This window comes from Hylobates moloch, unplaced genomic scaffold (assembly GCF_009828535.3).
Source record: "Hylobates moloch isolate HMO894 unplaced genomic scaffold, HMol_V3 SCAFFOLD_21, whole genome shotgun sequence".
NCBI lineage: Eukaryota > Metazoa > Chordata > Mammalia > Primates > Hylobatidae > Hylobates > Hylobates moloch.
Window position 1 is genome coordinate 40,978,954 of NW_026652296.1, and position 22,559 is coordinate 41,001,512.

A 22,559-nucleotide genomic window follows, 5' to 3' on the forward strand; every position below is an offset into this window, starting at 1 on the left:
TCTCTGGCTCCTTCCTATCCACAGAGAATTACACCCTGCATTTCTGCACTGCATCATGTGGCCTCTTGGGAGCCAGATCTTATGACCTGTGGTGGAGGATTTTATCCAAGTCTGGAAGTGGAAGGAGGAGCCAGAATCACTCAGGGAACCCGGCGAGGCTGAAAGTCTGTGAATACATCCAGTAAGTAACTGATGTTTAAGGAAAGCTTTTGTCTGCCCAGGATCCCTCCTGACCCCCAAGCAGCCTTGCCCCCTGGTCTCAGGGCTGGGACATGGCCATGCTGATGGTCTAAGTGGGCAGACAGATCATGGGAGCCAGACTGTTTGGAGTCCTTCCCCGGGAACTTTTCAAGGTGGCACTAGGCAAGAGAGGGTGCTCTATCCTCTAAATAGCAAGCTGTAAGATGCATAAGCCTGGGACTCCCCATGATTTCCACCATCAGGGGAGGCCAATCCCAGAGAAGGAAGCAGGGACAAAGGGCCAACGGCGTTTCAAATCCTGCCTCCGGTGCCAGCCCTGCACTCCTCGGTTTAGCTGTGGGAGACACGAAAGTCTCCTCCCAGTGTTCGCTGGTTTCAGCTGGGCTTCTGTCGCTTGCAGACAAGGTTCCTGACTAACGCTTATGACCAAGAAGAATATAAATAAAACCTTTTAAAAATGCTTTATCCAATAACTTCTTGAAATGAATGATTTTTTTAAAAAACTCTGAAATTAAAAATGCTTCTCTGCTTCAGATCTCTTCCTACTTAGCATGCTGCAGATTAAGCTGTTGCAATACAGGCCTAAGTTGGCACTTCAGTCCAGCACATAATTGGAAAAAGAGAGTGGGGTCACATTTGTTCATGTGTCAAATCCTCCCCAGGACTCCAGCAGCCTTGGAGGCATCGTGCATAAGATCCACTTGCAGATCTGTCCTGAGGGCAACGATTGACCCAGGAAGGGACGTCCTTCCTGGTACGAGAGAGGGTTTGAGTCGGGGGCCTGAAAAGCCCAGCAGATCCCTGGTAGCCAGTCCATGTGAATATCCTGAATGAGTTCTAGCATTGGTCAATTATCACATGCAGAAAGCATACAGCTTGCAGGCGCCGTTTGTCAGCTGGGGCTGCTAGTGGCTGGGAACTAATCATTAAGCCTGCCAAGGAGCAGATAAACCTTTCTCCTAGCAGCCTCACGGCCTCCAGCATGGTGTACGTTTTCCTATTTCATTTGGATTTGCTCCTAATGATTGAACTATAGATTATTAATGCTGTGAAACTCTGGGATCCCAGCATGACTGTGCTGGGCTCTATTCTGCCCTCAGAGCCTTCAGCACGTATCCTGGCCTGGCAGACAGTGCCCCAGCAGCTGTCAGAGCCACTGGGGCCAAGAGGGTACCGTGGGACCCAAAGAGTGGCTCCTATTAGCAGCTGCAGGGGCATTGTTGGTGGCATTTGGTGCCCTCTTCTCCCCAAATTACTAGATAGAGTGAATAATAAGTCACAAAACACAATTTAAGGTTTGCGAAGAGGGTGACAAAAAGCATCTTTAAAAGAGAAGTGAAAATGGTTGAGGCCATGCTAGGGCTCTGCCATCTGTCACTGTGCACAGCTGTCTGGGTGCGCGCTGGGGACACTGCTGAGCAGCAAGCACAGAGCCAGGTTGAAGACGTCTGGGGCCTGCAGCAGTGCAATCCCAGGGCAGAGAGAGGAGCTGTGCAGCCCAGCAACTGTGGAACAGTCCCTCCAGGGGTGACTCTGATCTGAAAGCTTCCTGTACAGCATCTCCTTTAGTTTTCAAAGACACCCTGGGGAATAATTATAAGGCCCCCTTTACAGATAAGGGAAACAAGGCTTAGAGGAATTAAGAGACTTGCATAAGAGTCCGGGCACAGTGGCTCATGCCTGTAATCCCAGCACTTTGGGAGGAGGCAGGCAGATCACTTGAGGTCAGGAGTTCGAGACCAGCCTGACCAACATGGTGAAACCCCATCTCTACTAAAAATACAAAAATTAGCCGGGCATGCTGGCTCGAGCCTGTAATCCCAGCTACTCTGGAGGCTGAGGCACGAGAATTGCTTGAACCTGGGAGGTGGAGGTTGCAATGAGCCAAGATCATGCCACTGCACTCCAGCCTGGGTGACAGAGTGAGACTCTGTCTAAAAAAAAAAAAAAAGGCTTGTATAAGAAAACATCACTCAGCAAGGTCTGAAGGACCCCCACTGCTATGGTTTATGTTGAATTTTTTTTTTTTTTTTTTGAGATGGGGTCTCACTGTGTCACCCAGGCTGGGGAGTGCAGTGGTGCAATCTTGGCTCAATGCAGCCTCTGCCTCCCAGGTTCGAGCGATCCTCTCACCTCAGCCACTCGAGTAGCTAGGAGTACATGCATGCACCAAGACACCCTGCTAATTTTTTTTTTAAGAGATAGGGTCTCACTATGTTGCCTAGGCTCCTCTGGAATGCCTGGGCTCAAGTGATCCTCCCCCCTCAGTCTCCCAAAGTGCTGAAATTACAGGCACGAGCCACCGCACTCGCCCTCATGTTGAAATTTGATCCCTAATGTGGCAGTGTTGGGAGGTGGGGCCCAGTGGGAAGTGTTTTGGTAGTGGGGGCAGATGCCTCATGAATAGCTAGTGCCATTCTCATGGTAGTGAGTGAGTACTTGCTCTGGAGAAACTGAATTGGTTCTCATGGGAATGGATTCATTCCCTCAGGAGAAGTTTATTTTATTTTATTTTATTTTTATTTATTTATTTTTTTTGGGATGCAGCATATAATATATATATTCTTTTTTTATTATACTTTAGGTTTTAGGGTACATGTGCACAATGTGCAGGTTTGTTACATATGTATCCATGTGCCATGTTGATTTCCTGCACCCATTAACTCGTCATTTAGCATTAGGTATATCTCCTAATGCTGTCCCTCCCCCCTCCCCCCACCCCACAACAGTCCCCGGAGTGTGATGTTCCCCTTCCTGTGTCCATGAGTTCTCATTGTTCAATTCCCACCTATGAGTGAGAACATGTGGTGTTTGGTTTTTTGTCCTTGCGATAGTTTACTGAGAATGATGTTTTCCAATTTCATCCATGTCCCTACAAAGGACACGAACTCATCATTTTTTATGGCTGCATAGTATTCCATGGTGTATATGTGCCACATTTTCTTAATCCAGTCTATCATTGTTGGACATTTGGGTTGGTTCCAAGTCTTTGCTATTGTGAATAGTGCCGCAATAAACATACGTGTGCATGTGTCTTTATAGCAGCATGATTTATAGTCCTTTGGGTATATACCCAGTAATGGGATGGCTGGGTCAAATGGTATTTCTAGTTCGAGATCCCTGAGGAATTGCCACACTGACTTCCACAATGGTTGAACTAGTTTACAGTCCCACCAGCAGTGTAAAAGTGTTCCTATTTCTCCACATCCTCTCCAGCACCTGTTGTTTCCTGATTTTTTTAATGATGGCCATTCTAACTGGTATGAGATGGTATCTCACTGTGGTTTTGATTTGCATTTCTCTGATGGCCAGTGATGATGAGCATTTTTTCATGTGTCTTTTGGCTGCATAAATGTCTTCTTTTGAGAAGTGTTTGTTGATGTCCTTTGCCCACTTTTTGATGGGGTTGTTTGTTTTTTTCTTGTAAATTTGAGTTCATTGTAGATTCTGGATATTAGCCCTTTGTCAGATGAGTAGGTTGCAAAAATTTTCTCCCATTCTGTAGGTTGCCTGTTCACTCTGATGGTAGTTTCTTTTGCTGTGCAGAAGCTCTTTAGTTTAATTAGATCCCATTTGTCAATTCTGGCTTTTGTTGCCATTGCTTTTGGTGTTTTAGACATGAAGTCCTTGCCCACGCCTATGTCCTGAATGGTATTGCCTAGGTTTTCTTGTAGGATTTTAATGGTTTTAGGTCTAACATTTAAGTCTTTAATCCATCTTGAATTAATTTTTGTATAAGGTGTAAGGAAGGGATCCAGTGTCAGCTTTCTACATATGGCTAGCCAGTTTTCCCAGCACCATTTATGGTTCAACATATGCAAATCAATAAATGTAATCCAGCATATAAACAGAACCAAAGACAAAAACCACATGATTATCTCAATAGATGCAGAAAAGGCCTTTGACAAAATTCAACAACTCTTCATGCTAAAAACTCTCAATAAATTAGGTATTGATGGGACGTATCTCAAAATAATAAGAGCTATCTACGACAAACTCACAGCCAATATCATACTGAATGGGCAAAAACTGGAAGCATTCCCTCTGAAAACTGGCACAAGACAGGGATGCCCTCTCTCACCGCTCCTATTCAACATAGTGCTGGAAGTTCTGGCCAGAGCAATCAGGCAGGAGAAGGAAATAAAGGGTATTCAGTTAGGAAAAGAGGAAGTCAAATTGTCCCTGTTTGCAGATGACATGATTGTACATCTAGAAAACCCCATTGTCTCAGCCCAAAATCTCCTTAAGCTGATTAGCAACTTCAGCAAAGTCTCGGGATACAAAATCAATGTACAAAAATCACAAGCATTCTTGTACACCAATAACAGAAAAACAGAGAGCCAAATCATGAGTGAACTCCCATTCACAATTGCTTCAAAGAGAATAAAATACCTAGGAATCCAACTTACAAGGGATGTGAAGGACCTCTTCAAGGAGAACTACAAACCACTGCTCAGTGAAATAAAAGAGGATACAAACAAATGGAAGAACATTCCATGCTCATGGGTTGGAAGAATCAATATCGTGAAAATGGCCATACTGCCCAAGGTAATTTATAGATTCAATGCCATCCCCATCAAGCTACCAATGACTTTCTTCACAGAATTGGAAAAAACTACTTTAAAGTTCATATGGAACCAAAAAAGAGCCCGCATCGCCAAGTCAATCCTAAGCCAAAAGAACAAAGCTGGAGGCATCACGCTACCTGACTTTAAACTATACTACAAGGCTACAGTAACCAAAACAGCATGGTACTGGTACCACAACAGAGAAGTTTATTTTAAAGCCAGAGTGCCTCTTGGCGCTGTCTTTACAGGTCTCCATTTCCCCTTTGAGCTTCCCCACCATGTTATGATGTAGCAGAGAAGCTCTCACCAGAAGCCGGGGTTATGCCGCTGTTGAACTCCCCAGCTTGCAGAACTGTAAGCTAAATAAGCCTCTTGTCTTTACAAATTACCCAGTCTCAGGTATTCTGCTATAGCAACACAAAACAGACTAAGACACCCACGAGGTGCTCTCTCCTTTTCACTCATGTTACCAGGTTTGGTGAGAATGAGGACACTACCTTTATGCCTAGAGAATGAACTTAAGGCTGGTATAATGTTAGAACCAGGGACTGGATCCAGGTTCTGACATGGATGCCATTCCCATCATTGCTACACAGAAGTGTCCAGTGGGTACCATGGGCCTTGGACAGAACGACCATCTGCCGTTGGAAAGAGCAAAACACCCTCTGTTTGCCTGCATCGCAGGCTACTGAATTGTGGGGATACAAAGAAGCAACAAACTTGGGGTGTGAATCTCTTAGCCTACTCAGGCTGACATAACAAAATGCTATAGATTGGGTGGCTTAAACAACAGAAATGTATTTCTCACTGTTCTGGAGGCTGAAAGTCCAAGATCAAGGTGATAACATGGTTAGGTTCTGGTGAGGGCTCTCTTTCTAGTTTGTAGATGGCCACCTTCCTGCTGTGTCCTCACATGACACAGAGAGAGATAGAGAGAGAGAGAGAATCAGAGACAGAGAGAGAGTGACATCTGTCTCTTCCTCTCCTAAGAGTCCCATCCTTATGATCTCGTTAAATCTTAATTACCTCCTAAAGACGGTGTGTCCAGATACAGTCACATAAGGGGTTAGGGCTTCAACATATACATTTGGTGAGAGGACATAATTCAATCCACAGCATTGGGGCTATAAGCAAGGCTATCAGTTGGAAGACAGTAAGGCAATAGAGAAGTTAAATAGTTAAATAATGAGATACAGAATAACTCAAGAAATGTTGGTTGGCATGGGTAGGATGGTGTATGTAATATGGGGGGGGTGTGCCATGTATTCTTAGTCCAGAACTGTTATATAATATATAATCAATGCATTCTAAAATTTGAAAAAAAAAATGGTACTTTAACAATGTTGCTCCACTGTTTTCTGGCTTGCATTGCTTCTGATGAGAAATCTGTTGTCATTTTCATCTTATTCCCCTGTAAAGAATGTGCCCGTGTCTCTTGTTGCTTTTAAGACCTTCTCTTTATCATGGATTTTGAGTAGTTTGATTATGATATGCCTTGGTGTAGTTTTCTTCATGTATTTTTTTTATGCTTGAGATTCATTGAGCTTCTCAGATTTGAGTTTTCATCAGATTTGGAAAAATTTTGGTCGTTATTTCTTTAGGCCACTTGAAGTTGTCCCATTCCTCACTGATACCCTGTTCATGGTTTTATATTCTTTTTCCTCTGTGTGTTTTATTTTGGGCAGTTTCAATTGTTATGTCTTCAAGTTCACTTACCCTTTTCCCAGCAAGGTCTAATCTGCAACTAAGCCCATCCAGCGTAGTTCTCGTCTCAGACATTGTAGTTTTCATCTCTAATAGTTTGATTTAGATCTTTTATATGTTTTCCACATCTTAACTTTTTAATCACATGGAATGCAGTTATAATATGTTGAATATATAATTTCAACATACTTGTCTGCTAATTCTAACATCTGCATCAGTTCTGGGTTGGTTTTGTTGATTGATTTTTCTCCTCATTTTGGGTTATATTTTCTTGTTTCTTTGCCTTCCCAGTAATTTTTTGATTAAGTGTCAGAAATTGTATCATTTTGTTAGGTGTGGAAATTTTCAGTATTCCTATAAACATTCTTAAACTTGTTTTCAGATGTAGATAAGTTACTTGGAAAGCATTTGATACATTCATGTCTTGCTTTCAAGATTTATTAAGTGGGACTGCAGCAATGTTTGGTTTAGGACTAATTATTCCCTGCTACTGAGATGAGTCCCTTTTGTGTACCCTACCCATTGCCTCATTAATTTTAAAGTTCTCAAGTCTGGCTGGTGGGAACAGGCAGCGTTCCCAGCCTTGTGTGAGCATTAGACACTGTCATGCTTTTTCTAATCCTTTTGAGTGGTTCTTTCCCCTGTCTTGGGCAGTTTCCTCGCCCACATGGACTGATCAGTACTCAACTGAATGCTCCCAGGGGAGGCTTCCGCACGTCTCCAAGCTTCTCTCTCTGTGCAACCTTCTCCTCTCCAGTACTGACAACTCTACCTGCTTTGGTCTCCCTGGACCCTCAGCTCCCTCTCCCTCTGTCCTGACAACTCCATCTGCCTTGGTCTCCCCGGACCCTTAGTTCCCTCTCCCTCTGTCCTGACAACTCCACCTGCCTTGGTCTCCCCGGACCCTCGGCTCCATCTCCTCCACTCAGGACTCTGCGTGGGCTCCGCTTCCCTTTGCTGTGGCCTGGGAACTCTCTCAAGGCCGTCAGCTGGATCAACCACAGGGTTCACCTTCTTCGCTTCCCATCTCTCAAAGATCACGGTCCTTCATTGCCTGATGTCTAATATCTTTTTTAAAAATTTCTTTCTTACATTTGGGCAGCAATTTAGTTGTTTCATGTGGGAGGGTAAGTCTGGTTCCCCCCAAAATTTGAAAACAGTTATTGAATTCCACAACATCTGCTCCTAGGATTTTGGATGAGGGTTTTGTGGACCTGTATGTTATTAGAACCATCACCCTCACTGGTAGTAGATATAAATACAAACTCCAGAGTCTTCTTGATAGTTGTGCATTTGGTGGGGGCTGACTTCTGGTCAAGGTTGATTAGTTAGCTATAAGAGATACTGTAGACTGTTTCAGCTAGCCACACTCAAGATACTGTGTAGCATGATTTAGCCAAAATATCACAGACTGGGAAGGGAAAGACTACAATTTCCAGACTCACGTCCAGTGTAGGTTCTACATGGGACTGAGTTTCATCTGAAGAGAGAGCCCTGTGCAGGACTTGGACGATGGACATGAACACCATGAGGTGGAGATTCTGCCTCCACTGTATAAAACGCCCTGAGGAGGAGACTCTCCTGCACTCCATGGAACACCCTGAGGAGGTGCTTCCACTGCATTTCTTGCTTTTGCTGGCAAGCCTGGCTGTGGCAGTATTTGGTGTCAGCTGTAGCAGAATCCCGTGGGAGCAGAAATCAGGGCTTAGTGTACCGATTTTGCTGGTGTGGATTTTGCCAGAGAGGATTGGTCATGGAGCTGGCAACTTTTGTGGCAGTTTCTCAGTTCCACAAATTCCTCACTGTGGCAGAGATTGGCTAGGCCTATGGGGCCATTTTCTGAATTTTTCGTGGAAGGCAGTCTAAAGCCTGCTCCTCCAGCCCATTCAAGGAATTGTATAAAGCACCCATAACTGGCAGTACATTGCTTTCTGTTTAAACTAGCTAGAGAGGATTCTGCTGTCTGCAGTGGAACCCTAGCTGAGAGACGAACCACGGTACTTACAGTGTGGCTGAGGAAGAGGCCATGATCTGGCCCTGCCCTTTCCTGGTTCATGTGTGCCTGCTTTGCCAGGCTTTGCAATCTGTAGTTTCTTTTGAATAATCCGTTAAATGCTCATGTCAATTTTGTGGAGGGTTAGTTTAGTTAAAACCAGAACCAGATACATAAAAGCTGCAGTAGGTTCCCAAGTTAACTAATAAGGTCTGGGTGTGGTGGCTCATGCCAGTAGTCCCAGCACTCTGGGAGGCCGAGGCAGGTGGATCACCTGAGGTCAGGAGTTTGAGACCAGTCTGGGCAACATGGTGAAACCCCGTCTCTACTAAAAATACAAAAATTAGCAGGGCGTGGTAGTGCATGCCTGCAATCCCAGCTACTCAGGAGACTGAGGCAAGAGAATCGCTTGAACCAGGGAGGTGGAGGTTGCAGTGAGCTGAGATTTTGTCATTGTGCTCCAGCCTTGGTGACAGAGCGAGACTCCGTCTCAAAAAACAAAAACAAAAACAAAGTTAATTAATAAGGTTGACCCCTCCAAGCTGTGACACTGTCCCATTATGGTGTGTTGAGGCCATGTAGAATGCACAGCTGTCTTCCATCTGACCCAAGAGGGCACCCATGTGTGTGCTCTGAATACTAATAAAACATGATTTCTGTGTTTTTTAAAGATAAAATTATAAACAGAAGTTCTAATATTTTCTTCCTCCACACATGAATTATCCTGGGCATCTTCTGAGGTATTTTATCAGAGAAGCAAAATTATTCTCCTGTCCCAAACATAATTTTTTTTTTTTTTTTGCCAATCTTCTTATAATAGGTAAATGATGAGTCAAACACAACAACCGCTTTTTCTAAAGAATGGTCATTGCATGATGGAAAGCCTACTCCTATTTGTCCTGTATGAAGGAAACTTGACAGAAAGTCAGGAAACTCTGGTTCTGGTCCTATTGGTGCCACTGTCTTCGTTGTGGCACGTGGCAAGCCTGGCCACTCTGGTTCTCCCTTGCCTCACCTGTACGAGACAAGTGTGCGGGGCTGCAGTTAGGGTCTGCCTGGCACCTGGGTTCCCAGGAAGGAGAGCTGTGCTGTCTGTAAGCTTGCTGCAGGTCTTATTTCTAGGAGGAAATAGCAGTTCCCCTTCAATTCTCTTCATCTCATAGTGAAATAATCTAAAATAGGTTCTGGGTGGTGGGATTAGGTATAGATTTTATATTCTACTCGGCGTTTGAAATATTTTTCTGCATTTTCTGTAATAAACACATATTGCTTTTGTAGTGGAAATTTTAAAAAATTAAACAAATGTGCTTAATTAAATAACCCTCAAAAAGAAACCTACGAAGACTCAGGTGTAGGAGGGAAAGAAGGAGAATGCTGCACCTGTGACTCCCTACTGCCCAGGTGGCTTCAAAGCATCTCTTTGCAATTGTTAGTTTGCCATAAAAAATTTAAGCAGGCAGGCCAGTTCCTTCTCATGGCTCAGTAGACTGAGAACATGATTTCTGAAATGCATTTATTTTCACAGTTCCAACAACTGTAAAACAACTCCATTGTTTCTTGGAGTTCAGCAAAGAGGTATTTATATTAAAGCAGCTTAGTAGCCTTAAAGATAACCATGGCTCATCACCTATTATTTTAAACTCATAAATAATAACCTTCAACTACATGCTGCCAGATGGGTATGTAATGAAATGGAGGAAGAAAATCTATAAAGGACTTTAACTCCTGCTGTACAAGTTTGAAAAGAACAGCGATTTTACGAAGATGTGCAGAGGGACAGAAGTCAGTTCTGAACATACCAGTCAGCATTCCTAAACCCCAAATCAAGACTTGGGCTCTGACAACAAGACAGTTATGTTAGTAATCAAGGTTGTCTTGATAACTCTGGCAGGTAAGTGCCAGGCTGCCTTGGGTTGGCCACCTCAGCTTGAAACAAGTATAAGGATAGGGCAAGACAGAATTTTTATCTCACCCAGCAAGGCCGAGTGTCCCCTGCAAGGCCTGCAGAGTGACCAAGTGCCCCAGAAAGCTTACCTGCTCCGCCCCTTCTCCCACACCAGCCCCCTTCCCCCTCTGTACACCTTTGGCAAATGATCTGGAGAGAATGTTTTCTAATTGACCCCACAAAAACAGGCACAGAGAGAAATCACTTCCTCTGTCTCCACTGGGCCTTCACTGAGCACGCATCTGTTAGCTACATCGGCAGGTCAGAAAGTCGGATCCAAATGGGGCTGACAATTAGCATTTTAGGGAACAATTGTTCATAGATGCTACATCCAACACGCCCACTCCAAATTCCATGGATGCAACTGGCCTACAGCAGCACCGTCCAACACAGCTTTCCACAGCAATGGAAATGCTCTATTCTCCGCTGTCTGATATGGTCGCCACTTGTCACGTGGGGCAGTTGACTCTCATAGTGGACAGTGCAGGTCTAAAGTATTAGTGATTATTGACAATGCATGAAACAATGTTCCAAAGCAACTTTTAAAACTATATGACATTAGATTCTAGACACACTTTACAACTCAAACAGCTAATAATTTTACATTTTAAATGATATTAAGAACGTATTTGGCTGCTTTGGGTGCCCAGTGGTTGGAAATGAAATCATCTTTAAGTGAAGCTTATATGGAAGCATCTGATCCACCCCTTTGCTATAAAGTGCCCTGGGAGGTACATTATCGACTCTCATCTTAGTACATTTATTCTAAGTAAAGCACCAGATTTCTCACTTATTTAATTATTGATAATGACCTCTCTCTAAATAAACATTTTTCTTAGAGCATGACTCTGAAAACAAGCATATTCAATATCATATGTAGTCCCATATAGACAATTTTAAAAATAAGATATAGCAAGCACATACACGAATGCAATTTTAAAACATCTGCTCATTTAAATTATTAAAAGAAGCACTGCATTTTCTTAAATTTGTATTAATTTGGGAGGGGGAGGGAATACTGCAGAGAAGGCTGGAAGTGTTTCTGCCTCTCCATAAAGGATAATATTGACGTGTAGCGAACATGAACATGCGAGCTAAAGTCATTACAAAGCTGGGCCCTTGTATAGTACTTTACATACTTTTAAAAAACTTTTTGCACTTGTACTTTACTTTCCATCAACGTATGTTTTATCCCATGATGTGGGAAGATTTATCATGGATTACATCTCCATTTTATGGGTGAGGAAATTGATGCTCAATGAGTTTAAATGGCTTGTTCAAGTTCACAAAGCTGATAAGCAAGAACACAGGAATTTGACCCCTCTGTTGGTCTTAGTCTAGTGTCCTTTCCATGTTAAGGAAGGGGAAGTGATGATTTGCTTTTACAGATTGTAGGAGTTTCAAACTAAATTATCTTAGGATATATACCAAGTGTGCACAGGGGCACAGGACAAAGAGGGTGGTCGGGGTGGCAGCTAAGAAGACAAGGGCGGGGGCCATGGAAAACTGAGAGGTGGCAGTGGTGGGCTCACCATAAGGTATTTCTTTGTTTTTATAAAGCTTGGTGAAGAGTTCAGTTTTTCTTCGTAATATTGCAGATATGGGTCAATAGACGTGTGCAAATTGTGTCTCACACTATATGATTTGTTTCATGTACGGTTCACATTTCAGCACAGTCTTCTGGGATGCAGGGCCATCCCTGTGCTGAAATTGTCTCCCCTGAGTATTAATATGTGATTTAAATATACACATTTCCTTTCAAATAATGAAAGCACTAGTTTTCTTGTATAGCCAGGGAGAATGCCAGCGCCTTCCTCTGCCTGCCTGGAAAGGGCGACGTAAGGACTGTGGGAGTGCACGTTGACTGAGTGGGGTGGGGAATCCTGGTGGAGAGTTACCTGTTAATAGACACGGGCTCCCACCCTCACCCCAATTTCAGATTGGTGTTAACCGGGGCTCAATTTCCTCCCTCATTTCTTACATTCTCATTAATAAAAGCCTTAAACATAAAACAAAATCTTGGCTGTTAGAGGGGGATACTCATGTTTCTTTCATTCACTCATGGGCACTATCCCTCAGGCAAAGATTCTTACTAACACTAGTGAGACTGAGGCACTTGAAGTCAGAATTTATACACTCCTGATACCTCAAAACCATAAAAAGTCTCAATCCGAGCCTTTCTAATAAGTCCTAACATGATATGCCAAGTGATATTTTCATGGTAAATGAGGTAAATGTTTCAAAGTTCGTACTTCATGCAGAACGCCATGTGGTCATTTCTCTGAACATTCACTTTGGACTATGCAAATGGGTGAGTCTGTTTTTCTTCCACACTGTCATCTTTGGCATTAATAGCTGAAAAGGGACATGTGCTGGCTATAATTTCAGGGCAGTTCAAACATGGTCTCACCTTTTAACCCAGGAAAGGTTATTTCCACACAAATGCCGTAGTGGAAAGAGGTGGGAGGTGACATATGCTAAAAAAAAGACCCCTAGTTTTCATCAGAGTAGGATCGCCAATAAGAACAGACACATGTTGTGTCCAGTGGACTTTGGCCTCCTCCTTGGTCTACGCTTCCAGATCTAAGGTTGACCATCTTGGGAACAAGTAAGGTTCAAAAATTTGAGTTTGGCCTTGTGGCCTGTGGAATAGTAGCAGAAACATCTCTAGGTAAGAATCTGCTTGTTGGAGCAAGAAGGCGAAGACATGATCAATGAGGAATCCCCAGAGTATGTGAGCAAACTGACCTCGATTGCCTTTTATGAGGGCAGAGAAATAGCCTGTAATTGAATGAGTGGGAAGCAAAAGGAAGAGAATGGATTTTGATTTTTAGCAAATCATTTGGGAAAGGATTCTTTGCGAGGCTGGTCACACAGAACTGGCATGATCTGAAGTGAAACAGATGAGCAGGAACCCTTACAGAGTCTACAGAGAGCAGGTCAGTGGCCTGGCACATGGCCTCAGGGAAGCGTGTGAGGGATGAGGCGGATATTGGGAGAATTACCATCCACCACCTTTTAGGTATGGACTGAAAAATTGAGAAGCTGGAGTGGGCAGTCATCGTTTAAGAAGATTTGGATAAATTGGAAAAACAGGCACCTGGAATGTAGTATGCAATTTACCACTGAACACAGCAAACGGCTGCTGACTACAGAGGCGCAGAAAAACATTTTAAAGTCATGAGTAAATGATTCCAACTGGAGTCAAATCAATAAATTAGGGGGCCACACGGGCTGGCAGCATCCTGCTTTGCAGCTCCAAAGACAGATAACACGAGGTGGCTTTCCTGAGGGAAGAACTTCTGGAGCCTCACGGTTCAAAAAGGTAATGGCAGCCTTTCAAAGGGCTGCTCAAATCCCATTTAGAACATTGTGCACAGCAACACTCAGCCACTAAATGTAGGCCACCGGAGTGTGTGGGGAAGTGTGGAGGCGGTGGTGGCGCGGGCACGAGGGCCGGGCTGTCTGAGGGCAGTCTTTGAGAGCTGAGCATGTTAAGATGTGAAAAGAGGTTTAATCAAGGTTTATGAGTATCTGATGGGCTCATACAAAGAAGCTAGGGCAAGACTTATTTACACCACGAGGATAAAGGATGCACAGACTGCTAATTAAGGTGAAGAAGGGAGAGATTCTGTAGGCGAGACCTCTCTTTTGCAGGGTCATTGATAAGTGGGGGTAAAAGATGATGAAGTGGAGTCAAGAAAGCCGAGAAGACACGGGACAGGGGTGTTCGAGTACCTGACAGGCAGCATCTGAGGAGGCCGCCTCAGCCTCCCCTCTCCTCTCCACCCACAGCTCCCATTTCCCCACTTCTCCACACCCTCACTGAAGTTCCTGTTGCGCCCGCTGTCCTGAAGGGAGGAGCATTTTCAGCAGGGCGGAAGGTGCTGTCATTCTAAATACTGCCAAGGGACTTGGCAGGCGGGGGCACTGTGAGGTTTTGGAGAGGCGGGTGCAAGTGTGTGTGAGCGTGTGACTGGGCGTATGAGTGTACATGATGAGTGCCGTGTGAGTGTGCATGAGTGTGTGCACACGTGTGAGTGAGGTGTGCATGAGTGAGGCCTGTGGGGGCATAAATGCTTTTAAGGGGAAGATTGGGAAAAGGAAGATTTTTAGTAACATATTTGTGTGACTTTAAATGCTGGTTGGTTCAGAAAGCAATAAACGATATAAAATTGGCTCTATTCTTTTTCGAAAGTAGTAAATCAATCCATTGATCAAATTCTCAATCTCTCTCTCTCTCTCTCACACACACACACACACACAAACACACACACACACAGACACACACAGAGTCACCAATGGTGGATTAGTTCTGTCTCTCTCTTCAGTGCCAATGGTTTGTACTGGCACTCAGAGGTAAAAACAGAGAATAAAATATAGGTGGAATCCAAGCCAGCCTGGGCCGCAGACCCTTCGCTTACTGTGGTCCCGTGACAGGTGTCTGCCTGTGCATCATGGCGGCTGACGGCTCGGCCTCCACCTCGTGTCCCCATATGGTTCCAAGTGAGCCCCTCGCAGGCAGCCAGGGTCTGCCCGGGAGGCCTCGGCTACCACAGCAACATCTGACCCGCAGGGCTGCCACCGTTCCCATCGGCACAGCTAGTGTCTGCGCTGTTTTGGCCCTCGATGGAGTGAGAATAGATAGGGGGAAGTGGAGAGGAAGGATCCAAAGGATTTCTCTGAATGCGGAGAGGAACAGATACCGAAGTCACGCCTGACTTGCAGAACAACAATGCAGCTGGTTAACTGTCAGCCCTCCCGGCAGCAGCAAGCACTGAGGAAGGTGCCCCAGACGTGGTGGATGGAAGTGCGCAAATGAAACGTGCCTGGTCTGAACAAGGGATGTTGCTGATGCTGCCAAGGTCAGGAAAACAATCGGTAATCATATCGCGGCCAAAATCAGCTCAACCATTCACCCTGCTTGGAAAGAGCCTCGCCAGCCGGTCTGAAGACAGGGCAGGAGTGCTGGTGCAAAAATTAGCACTAGGACCTGGCAGCATTTCGTGGCACTTGAAAAGAATGTGGCCGCAGCTGCATGTACCCACTAACACACGCCTGGAGTAACTGACAAGGCACAGCGGTGCTCTCAGGACCTCACTTAGAAATGACTGGCAGCCATCTTCCTGTCCCTGCTCCTTTCTGAGAGATGTCCATCGGCACCTCCTGGTAGCCAGTGTCACCCCGTCTTGCCATCCCAAACACTCATCACAAATCAAATTAACTTTTGAAATTATTACTCTCATCGGTTAACAGCGGCACCCCCTGTAGTAGTCTCAAACTCACCAGGTCTGTTTCAGAATCACCTTCTATTTAGGGAGAAACAAGCCAGGTAGGGCCTTGCATATGGTCAAATGTGAAAACATTTTTTTTCCAGAAAGTCTCAGCATATCATTCCCCACCAACCAAAATCTTTCTGTAACAAACAACTGATTCTCCCCCAACTCAAATATTTTGGGTAAGGTTAACCAATAAAATTCTATATATAAGTGAAGGAGCAAATGAATTCATTTTTTAAATACTTGTGGTTTTCATTATTTAAAATAAGTATTGGAGCCAAGCCTACAAAGATTTGAGGAGGGAAAGCTCATGATTTTAAATTTTGACACTTATCGAAACGTAGTTTATATTTGAAAGCATTAGGAAGACATCCTTACACATAAAAGGTTTCAGGGACTAAGTACTCTTTCTGAAAAATAAAAATAAAAATCCATTCATGATAAGAATGCTTAGAAAACCAGTAATCAAAAGGAACTTTCTTAATCTGATAAAGGACATCTATAAAAATATACATATGGCAACTATTACACACTTAATTTTGAACACTTTCCCTTTCAGATTAAGAATGGGGCAAGGGCACCATCCCTCACTACCCCTACTTAACTTTTTATTTTTATTTTTATTTTTGAGACACAGTCTCACTCTGTCGCCCAGGCTGGAGTGCAGTGGAGCCATCTCAGCTCACTGCAACTTCCACCTCCCAGGTTCAAGTGATTCTCGTGCCTCAGCCTCTCAAATAGCCGGGATTACAAGTGTGAGCCACCACGCCCAGTTAATTTTTGTATTTTTAGTAGAGACGGGGTTTCCCCATGTTGGCCAGGCTGGTCCTGAACTCCCAATTTTAGGTGATCTGCCTGCCTCGGCCTTCCAAAGTGCTGGGATTACAGGCATGAGCCACCTCACCCAGCCAATCTTTCTATTACAAATCTTAGCCAGTGCAGTAAGGCAAGAAAAAGAAATAAATACTACAAAAGTTGGAAAAGAAGAAACAAAGCTGTCACTATTTGCAGATGATATAATTTTTCTACTTGGAAAATCTAAAAATCTACAGGTAAATTATTCAAAACTTTCAGAATACAGAACCATACTAAAATTAGTTCATCTCTATACACAAGCATCAATTCATAAAAAACGACATTTAAAACAGAAAGAGTAATATAAAGCATCTTGGATCATATCAAACAAAAGTTGTGCAAGCAATTCATGGATAAAATGATAAGCCTTTATTGAAAGACATTAAAGAAAACCTAAATGGAGAACTAAACTATGTTATGATATTGGACTCAATATCAAAGATGTCAATTCTTGCCTAATTGATCTAAGATTTAATGCATTTCCTATCAAATCCAATGGGGTTTTTCATGGATCTTGACAAGTTGTTTATAAAACTATTAGAAGAACGAAAGGACAAAAATATCCAAGACCGACCCTCTTGAAGAAGACAAACATTCTATTAAATTAAGAATATTGTTGACATCATAAAGAAAGTAAAAAGATAAGCCTCAAAGTTGGTTAAAAATATATGACCAACACAAGTTTGTATCCAGTTTGTTTATAAGTAACTTCTGTGAATTAATAATGAGAAGACACCCCCGCTCTGTGGACAAATATCATGAATTGGCATTTCACAGAAACTACCACAAATGGCCCATGAACAAATGAAAAGGTAGTTAACTGCATCATTAAGTGGGGAAGAACATATTAAAGGCCTAGGAGGATACCTTTGTATGCCACTAGACTGGCCAAATTTAAAAGTCTAACAGTACCAAGACTTGGCAGGTCTGTGGAGCAAGAGGAGCTCTCTCATTCACTGCTGGGGGAAATTTAAATAAATATGACAGTCATGTGTCACTTAACCATGGGCATAGGTCCTGAGAAACACATTGTTGGCAATCATCCTAGAGGGCACTTACACAGACCTAGATGGTCTAGTCTACTACTACATACCTGGCCTATACGCCCCTGTTGCTCCTAGGTTACAAACTTGTACAGGTTTCTATACTGAATACTGTAGGCAATTGTAACTCCATAGTAAGTGTTTGTGTATCTAAACATAGAAAAGGTACAGTAAAAATATGGCATAGAAGATTTAAAAAGGGTATACCTGTATAGGGTACGTACCGTGAATGGAGCTTACAGGACTGGAAGTTGCTCTAGGGCAGTTAGTGAGCTAGTGGTGAGTGAGTGCGAAGGCCTTGGACATTATCATACAATACTGAAGATATTATAAACAGTACATTTAGTCTACACTAAATTATAGAAACATGTTTCTCAATCTTTATTATTCTTTAATAATAAGTTAACCTGTGCTTACTCTTTTTACCTTATAATCTTATTTTGTTTCAACTTTTTGACTCTTTTGTAATAATAACATTTAGCTTAAAACACAAGCACAAGGCCAGGCATGGTGGCTCACGCCTGTAATCCCAGCATTTTGGAAGGCCGAGGCAGGTGGATCACCTGAGGTTGGGAATTCGAGATCAGCCTGGCCAACATGGTGAAACCCCGTCTCTACTAAAAATACAAAAATAAGCTGAGCGTGGTAGCACATGCCTGTAATCCCACCTACTTGAGAGGCTAAGGTAGGAGAATTGCTTGAACCCGGGAGGCGGAGGCTTCAGTGAGCCGAGATCACGCCACTGTACTCCAGCCTGGGCAATAGAGTGAGACTCTATCTCAAAAAAAAAAAAAAAAAAGAACCCCATAAGCACATTGTATAGCTATACACAAATATTTATCTATGTTCTTATTTACAAATTATTTTATTTTATTTTTTACTGTTTAAACTTTTTGTTAAAAACCAAGGCACAAACACACATATTAGCCTAGGCCTGCAGGGTCAGGATCATCAATATCACTGTCTTCCACCTCTGCATCTTGTCCCACTGGAAGGGCTTCAGGGGCAATAACACACATGGAGCTGCCATCTCCTGTGATAATAATGCCTTCTGAATACCCTCCGAAGGACCTATCTGAGACTGTTTTAGAGTTAACTTTTTTTCATAAGTAGAAGGCATACACTCCAAAATAATGATAAAATAGTATAGTAAATACATAAGACAGTAACGTGGTCATTTATTATCATCAGCAAGTGTTCTGCATGGGACATAACTGTGTGCTATACTTTTATACCAACTGGGCAGCACAGCAGGTTTGTTGACCCAGCATCACCACAAACACGTGAGTCATGTGTTGTGCTAGGTGACAGGAATGTGGCCCTTGGAGATGGAAATTTTTCAGCTTCATTAATATCTTATGGGACTCCGATTATATGTGTGACCCACTGTTGACTGGAACGTCTTTATGTGGCACGCGACCATACTTGGGAAACATATGGGCATCAACTAGTCAAGTTGAAGACATGCACGTCCTGTGACCCAGTGGTTCTAGGGCTAGGATATCTTAGAGAGATTCTGCACATGAAGTACGTCCACAGTGTTCACAACACGTCCGATTGTAATGGCCCTGAACTGGAACCAGTGTAAATACAATCAACAGGAAAAGCCATGACTGAATCATGACCATTATATGATGGAATACCACACAGCAGGGAGAACAAACGAACCACAGCTATGGACATCATCCTGGATGGTTCTCACAAACACCACGCTAAACAGAATGCTCGCTTTCTTTGGTAAGCCATAAACCTGAGTCAGAAGTAGGCAAGGCAACTTAATATATTATTTAGGAAATCACATGTGTCTGAGTACACATCTTTAAAACAAGGGGTGACAAACTATGACTGGGGGCAAATCCAGCCCAATGCCCATTTTGGTGAATGAAGCTTTCTTGGGATGCAGCTGTGTCCTTTTGTTTACACATCATTTATGGCTTCTTTCTCACTGCAAGGGCTGGGATGAGTACTTGCAACTGAGGCTATATCTGCCCCTTATAGAAGAAGTTCACTGATCCTTGCTTTATAGGCAACAGAATGACAAACTCAAACTTCATGACAGTGGCTACCTCCAAGAAGATGGGGGAGGGCTGTGATCAGAGAGGGACTTCCTGACTGCTAAGGTAAGGAATTATTTCTTAACATAGGCAGTGGGCACATAGATTTCCAGTACTTTTAAGTGTCCATACATATTTCACATACTTTTTTGTTTGTATGATGCATTCTACAATTTAAAAAAAAATTTAAGAGGCAAGAGAGATTGATGGCAATCCTGGCAGTTGCTTCTGTGGGTGTTGAGAACACTGGAACTGCATGGTTTTCATTCCATATCTGTCTCTGGTGCTGGCTCTGCATCACCTTGCTTTGTGAATAGGGAAAGTCTCCTAACTTTGCTAAGCAGCAAGCTACATTCAGAAGTAGCTTTCCACTTGGAAATTCTACACCTTCCTAATGCATAGGATGAAGTGTGTCTTCAGAGTTTGAAAAGACAAAGGTTTCAAGTCTAACCGACCTGTCAGTGTGGGAATTACCTTACCAAAACGCTGGACAAATGGCCACCCTGGGCCTGCCTGAACACATGCCATGAGGAGGAAGGCTGGGGTCACCAACACCCTGTCCCATGATCGTGGAGTCCCATCAGGATCAGACCCTTCCTCATGCTGTTCCCAAATTGACCTCCTACATTTCTGACCACTGCTCTTAGCAGCCCCGTGTGGAAGGGGACTTGAATATCATCTCCTCCAAGCCCATCCATAGTAGGCTTGGTTGCACCTGGGGTCCAGGCCCTGGTATGGCCGTGGGGGCCATGTGTGGACACATCCCGTGACTCTCTGCTCCCCGGCCCACATTAGCATCAGGCGTTCTTCATTAGAATGAAATCTCTGCCACTCAGCCTCTCTCCAGGATTCCCGTTTTGCTCTCGGGTGCATCACAACACATGTCCCTCACGAGACATTATATATATTTGTATTCCCTGTAGTCAAATGCAATGTCCAACTTACCTATAGAGATCTGTGATCAGGTTTTCATCGTACCGAGCACACAGGTTGTTGAGGAGTTGCTCGTGCTGGCCAAACAAGCGGATGTAGTTGGAGGTGGGGAAGGGCTCCCTAGAAAGGCACGTGATGGTTTCCACCATTTTATACTTGTTAATATGAATTCGGAAGTAAGTCCCATTCTTCGCACTGCCGGTTACTATTTCCAAACCCTGGAGGAGGGATGTGGACCAGAAAAACAACATTAGAAACATTTCTGGATTTTGGGAACTTTATCATAGCAATTTATTTTTCAAATATAACAGACAGGTTATATCTTATCTCTCTTTGCAAATAACAGTAGTAGATATTGACTAAACTCGGCAGAAGGTAACAGTGTGTCAGAAACCACATACTTGGACTCAGTGACTACGAGGATATTTAAAACTGTGATTGCCTTGTTCTGTGTTTCTAAACTAGTTGCTAGGTTACAACCAATCCTTCCTTAATACTGCACACCCAGCTAATAAGTGGAACTGGGTTTATTCTCTCCTCTGAGGTGTCTTAACACTGTTACATTTCTTTGCTTTCACAGCACCGTTTTGAGAAAAACCTCCTAGTCAAAACTGATCAGAAATAATTTCAGTTATTTTAAAGATTACTTGAACAAAAGAAAGAAGTAAAAGGCCATGCCTGGTGGCGGAGATTGGGCAGGGTCAGTCGTTTGAAAAGGTCTGTTCCCAGGAAGAAGGCTCAAGGCTATGGGAGATGCACATACATATTCTGCAGGTGGCTTTCTAGTTTATAAATTGCTAAAAGTGTGGATTTGTGACTTTCTGCCCTGTAGAAACCACCTCCAATTGCCACATGAGCCCAAGTGACAAGGGTAGATGCTGCTCCAATTCCATGCCACAATGACTTTCTCTATTTCACCCGCGGATGGCTCCCCACTGGCTCAGGCAGTGGGAAGCTTCTGTGGACAAACATGAGTTTTGTGGGGGGTGACTGAACCTTCACTATGGCCTTAGACTCTGACTTTAGTACACAGCAACGCTCAATAAATGTTCTTTGAGTGCATATAGATTTAAGCTTCTCTTCTGAACCTGAATGTGGCATTTAGAAATCCAAGGCAATTTGAACTGCCTGGATCCCAAACATTTACTTAGTCCTGGACATCACCTGGGGATTTTGTCTAAACAAAAGGACACACGGTTTAACTTTTACATCAATACAGGCAACTGGTGGGTGTTGGGGTATCACATGGCAAAGCCCTGGGGGGACTCAGCCAACTGTAAAGGTACAAGGTGAGATATACAAGAGGCATGACAGGTGAGTCCTGGGCCACCCCCAGGTGCGTGTGTGAGAGATTGGGCACTTGGGGGTGAGGGAGGAGCAAGTGGGGTTGGGGGATGGTGCTTCAAGGGAGATGGAAATGGTCCGTTGTTTATAGAAATGGATGGATATCCAAAAAACAATGGCCCGCCCACAATGGGGGGCAGTGTATTCAAAAAAATTAGTGTTAAAATATATTTCATAACAGGGAGATATATTCACAGTACATTTTATGCTTTAGAAGTAGTTTACAAAAATGCACAGTATCATTTCATTTGTTTTGTATCAACATTTTCACAAAATATTAATGGTCACTTTCTATGGTTGGGAGACTGGGTCATTTTTACTGTTTATCCTTATAGTTATTTGACTATCTGCAGTTTCTAATTTTTAAAAAATGATCATTACTTCTAAAATGAGGAAAAGTTATTTTTAAATGCTCAGGCTGTGGCATGGCAAGGAACTAGATTTTTTAATGAACAAATTGAGTGAGGGGAGGAAGGAAGGAAGGAAGGGAGAAAAGAAGGAAGGAAGGAGGGAGGGAGGGAGAAAGGAAGGAAGGAGGGAGGGAGGAAAAAGAAAGGAAGGAAGGAAGGAAGGAAGGAGGGAAGGAAGGAGGGAGGGAGGAAGAAAGAAAAGAAAGAAGAAAGGCAGGAAGGAGGGAGGG

At 43.4% G+C, this 22,559-nt stretch overlaps 1 protein-coding gene across 1 annotated transcript in view; it reads right to left on the reverse strand.

The window, feature by feature from the left end:
- CFAP61 (cilia and flagella associated protein 61) overlaps positions 1-22,559 on the reverse strand; it is a 310,458-nt gene that overhangs the window by 41,160 nt on the left and 246,739 nt on the right. Inside the window, exon 27 of the mRNA XM_032142470.2 lies at positions 20,588-20,793. Within this exon, the coding sequence (XP_031998361.1) occupies positions 20,588-20,793 (206 nt within the window). The remainder of the gene's footprint in view (positions 1-20,587; positions 20,794-22,559) is intronic.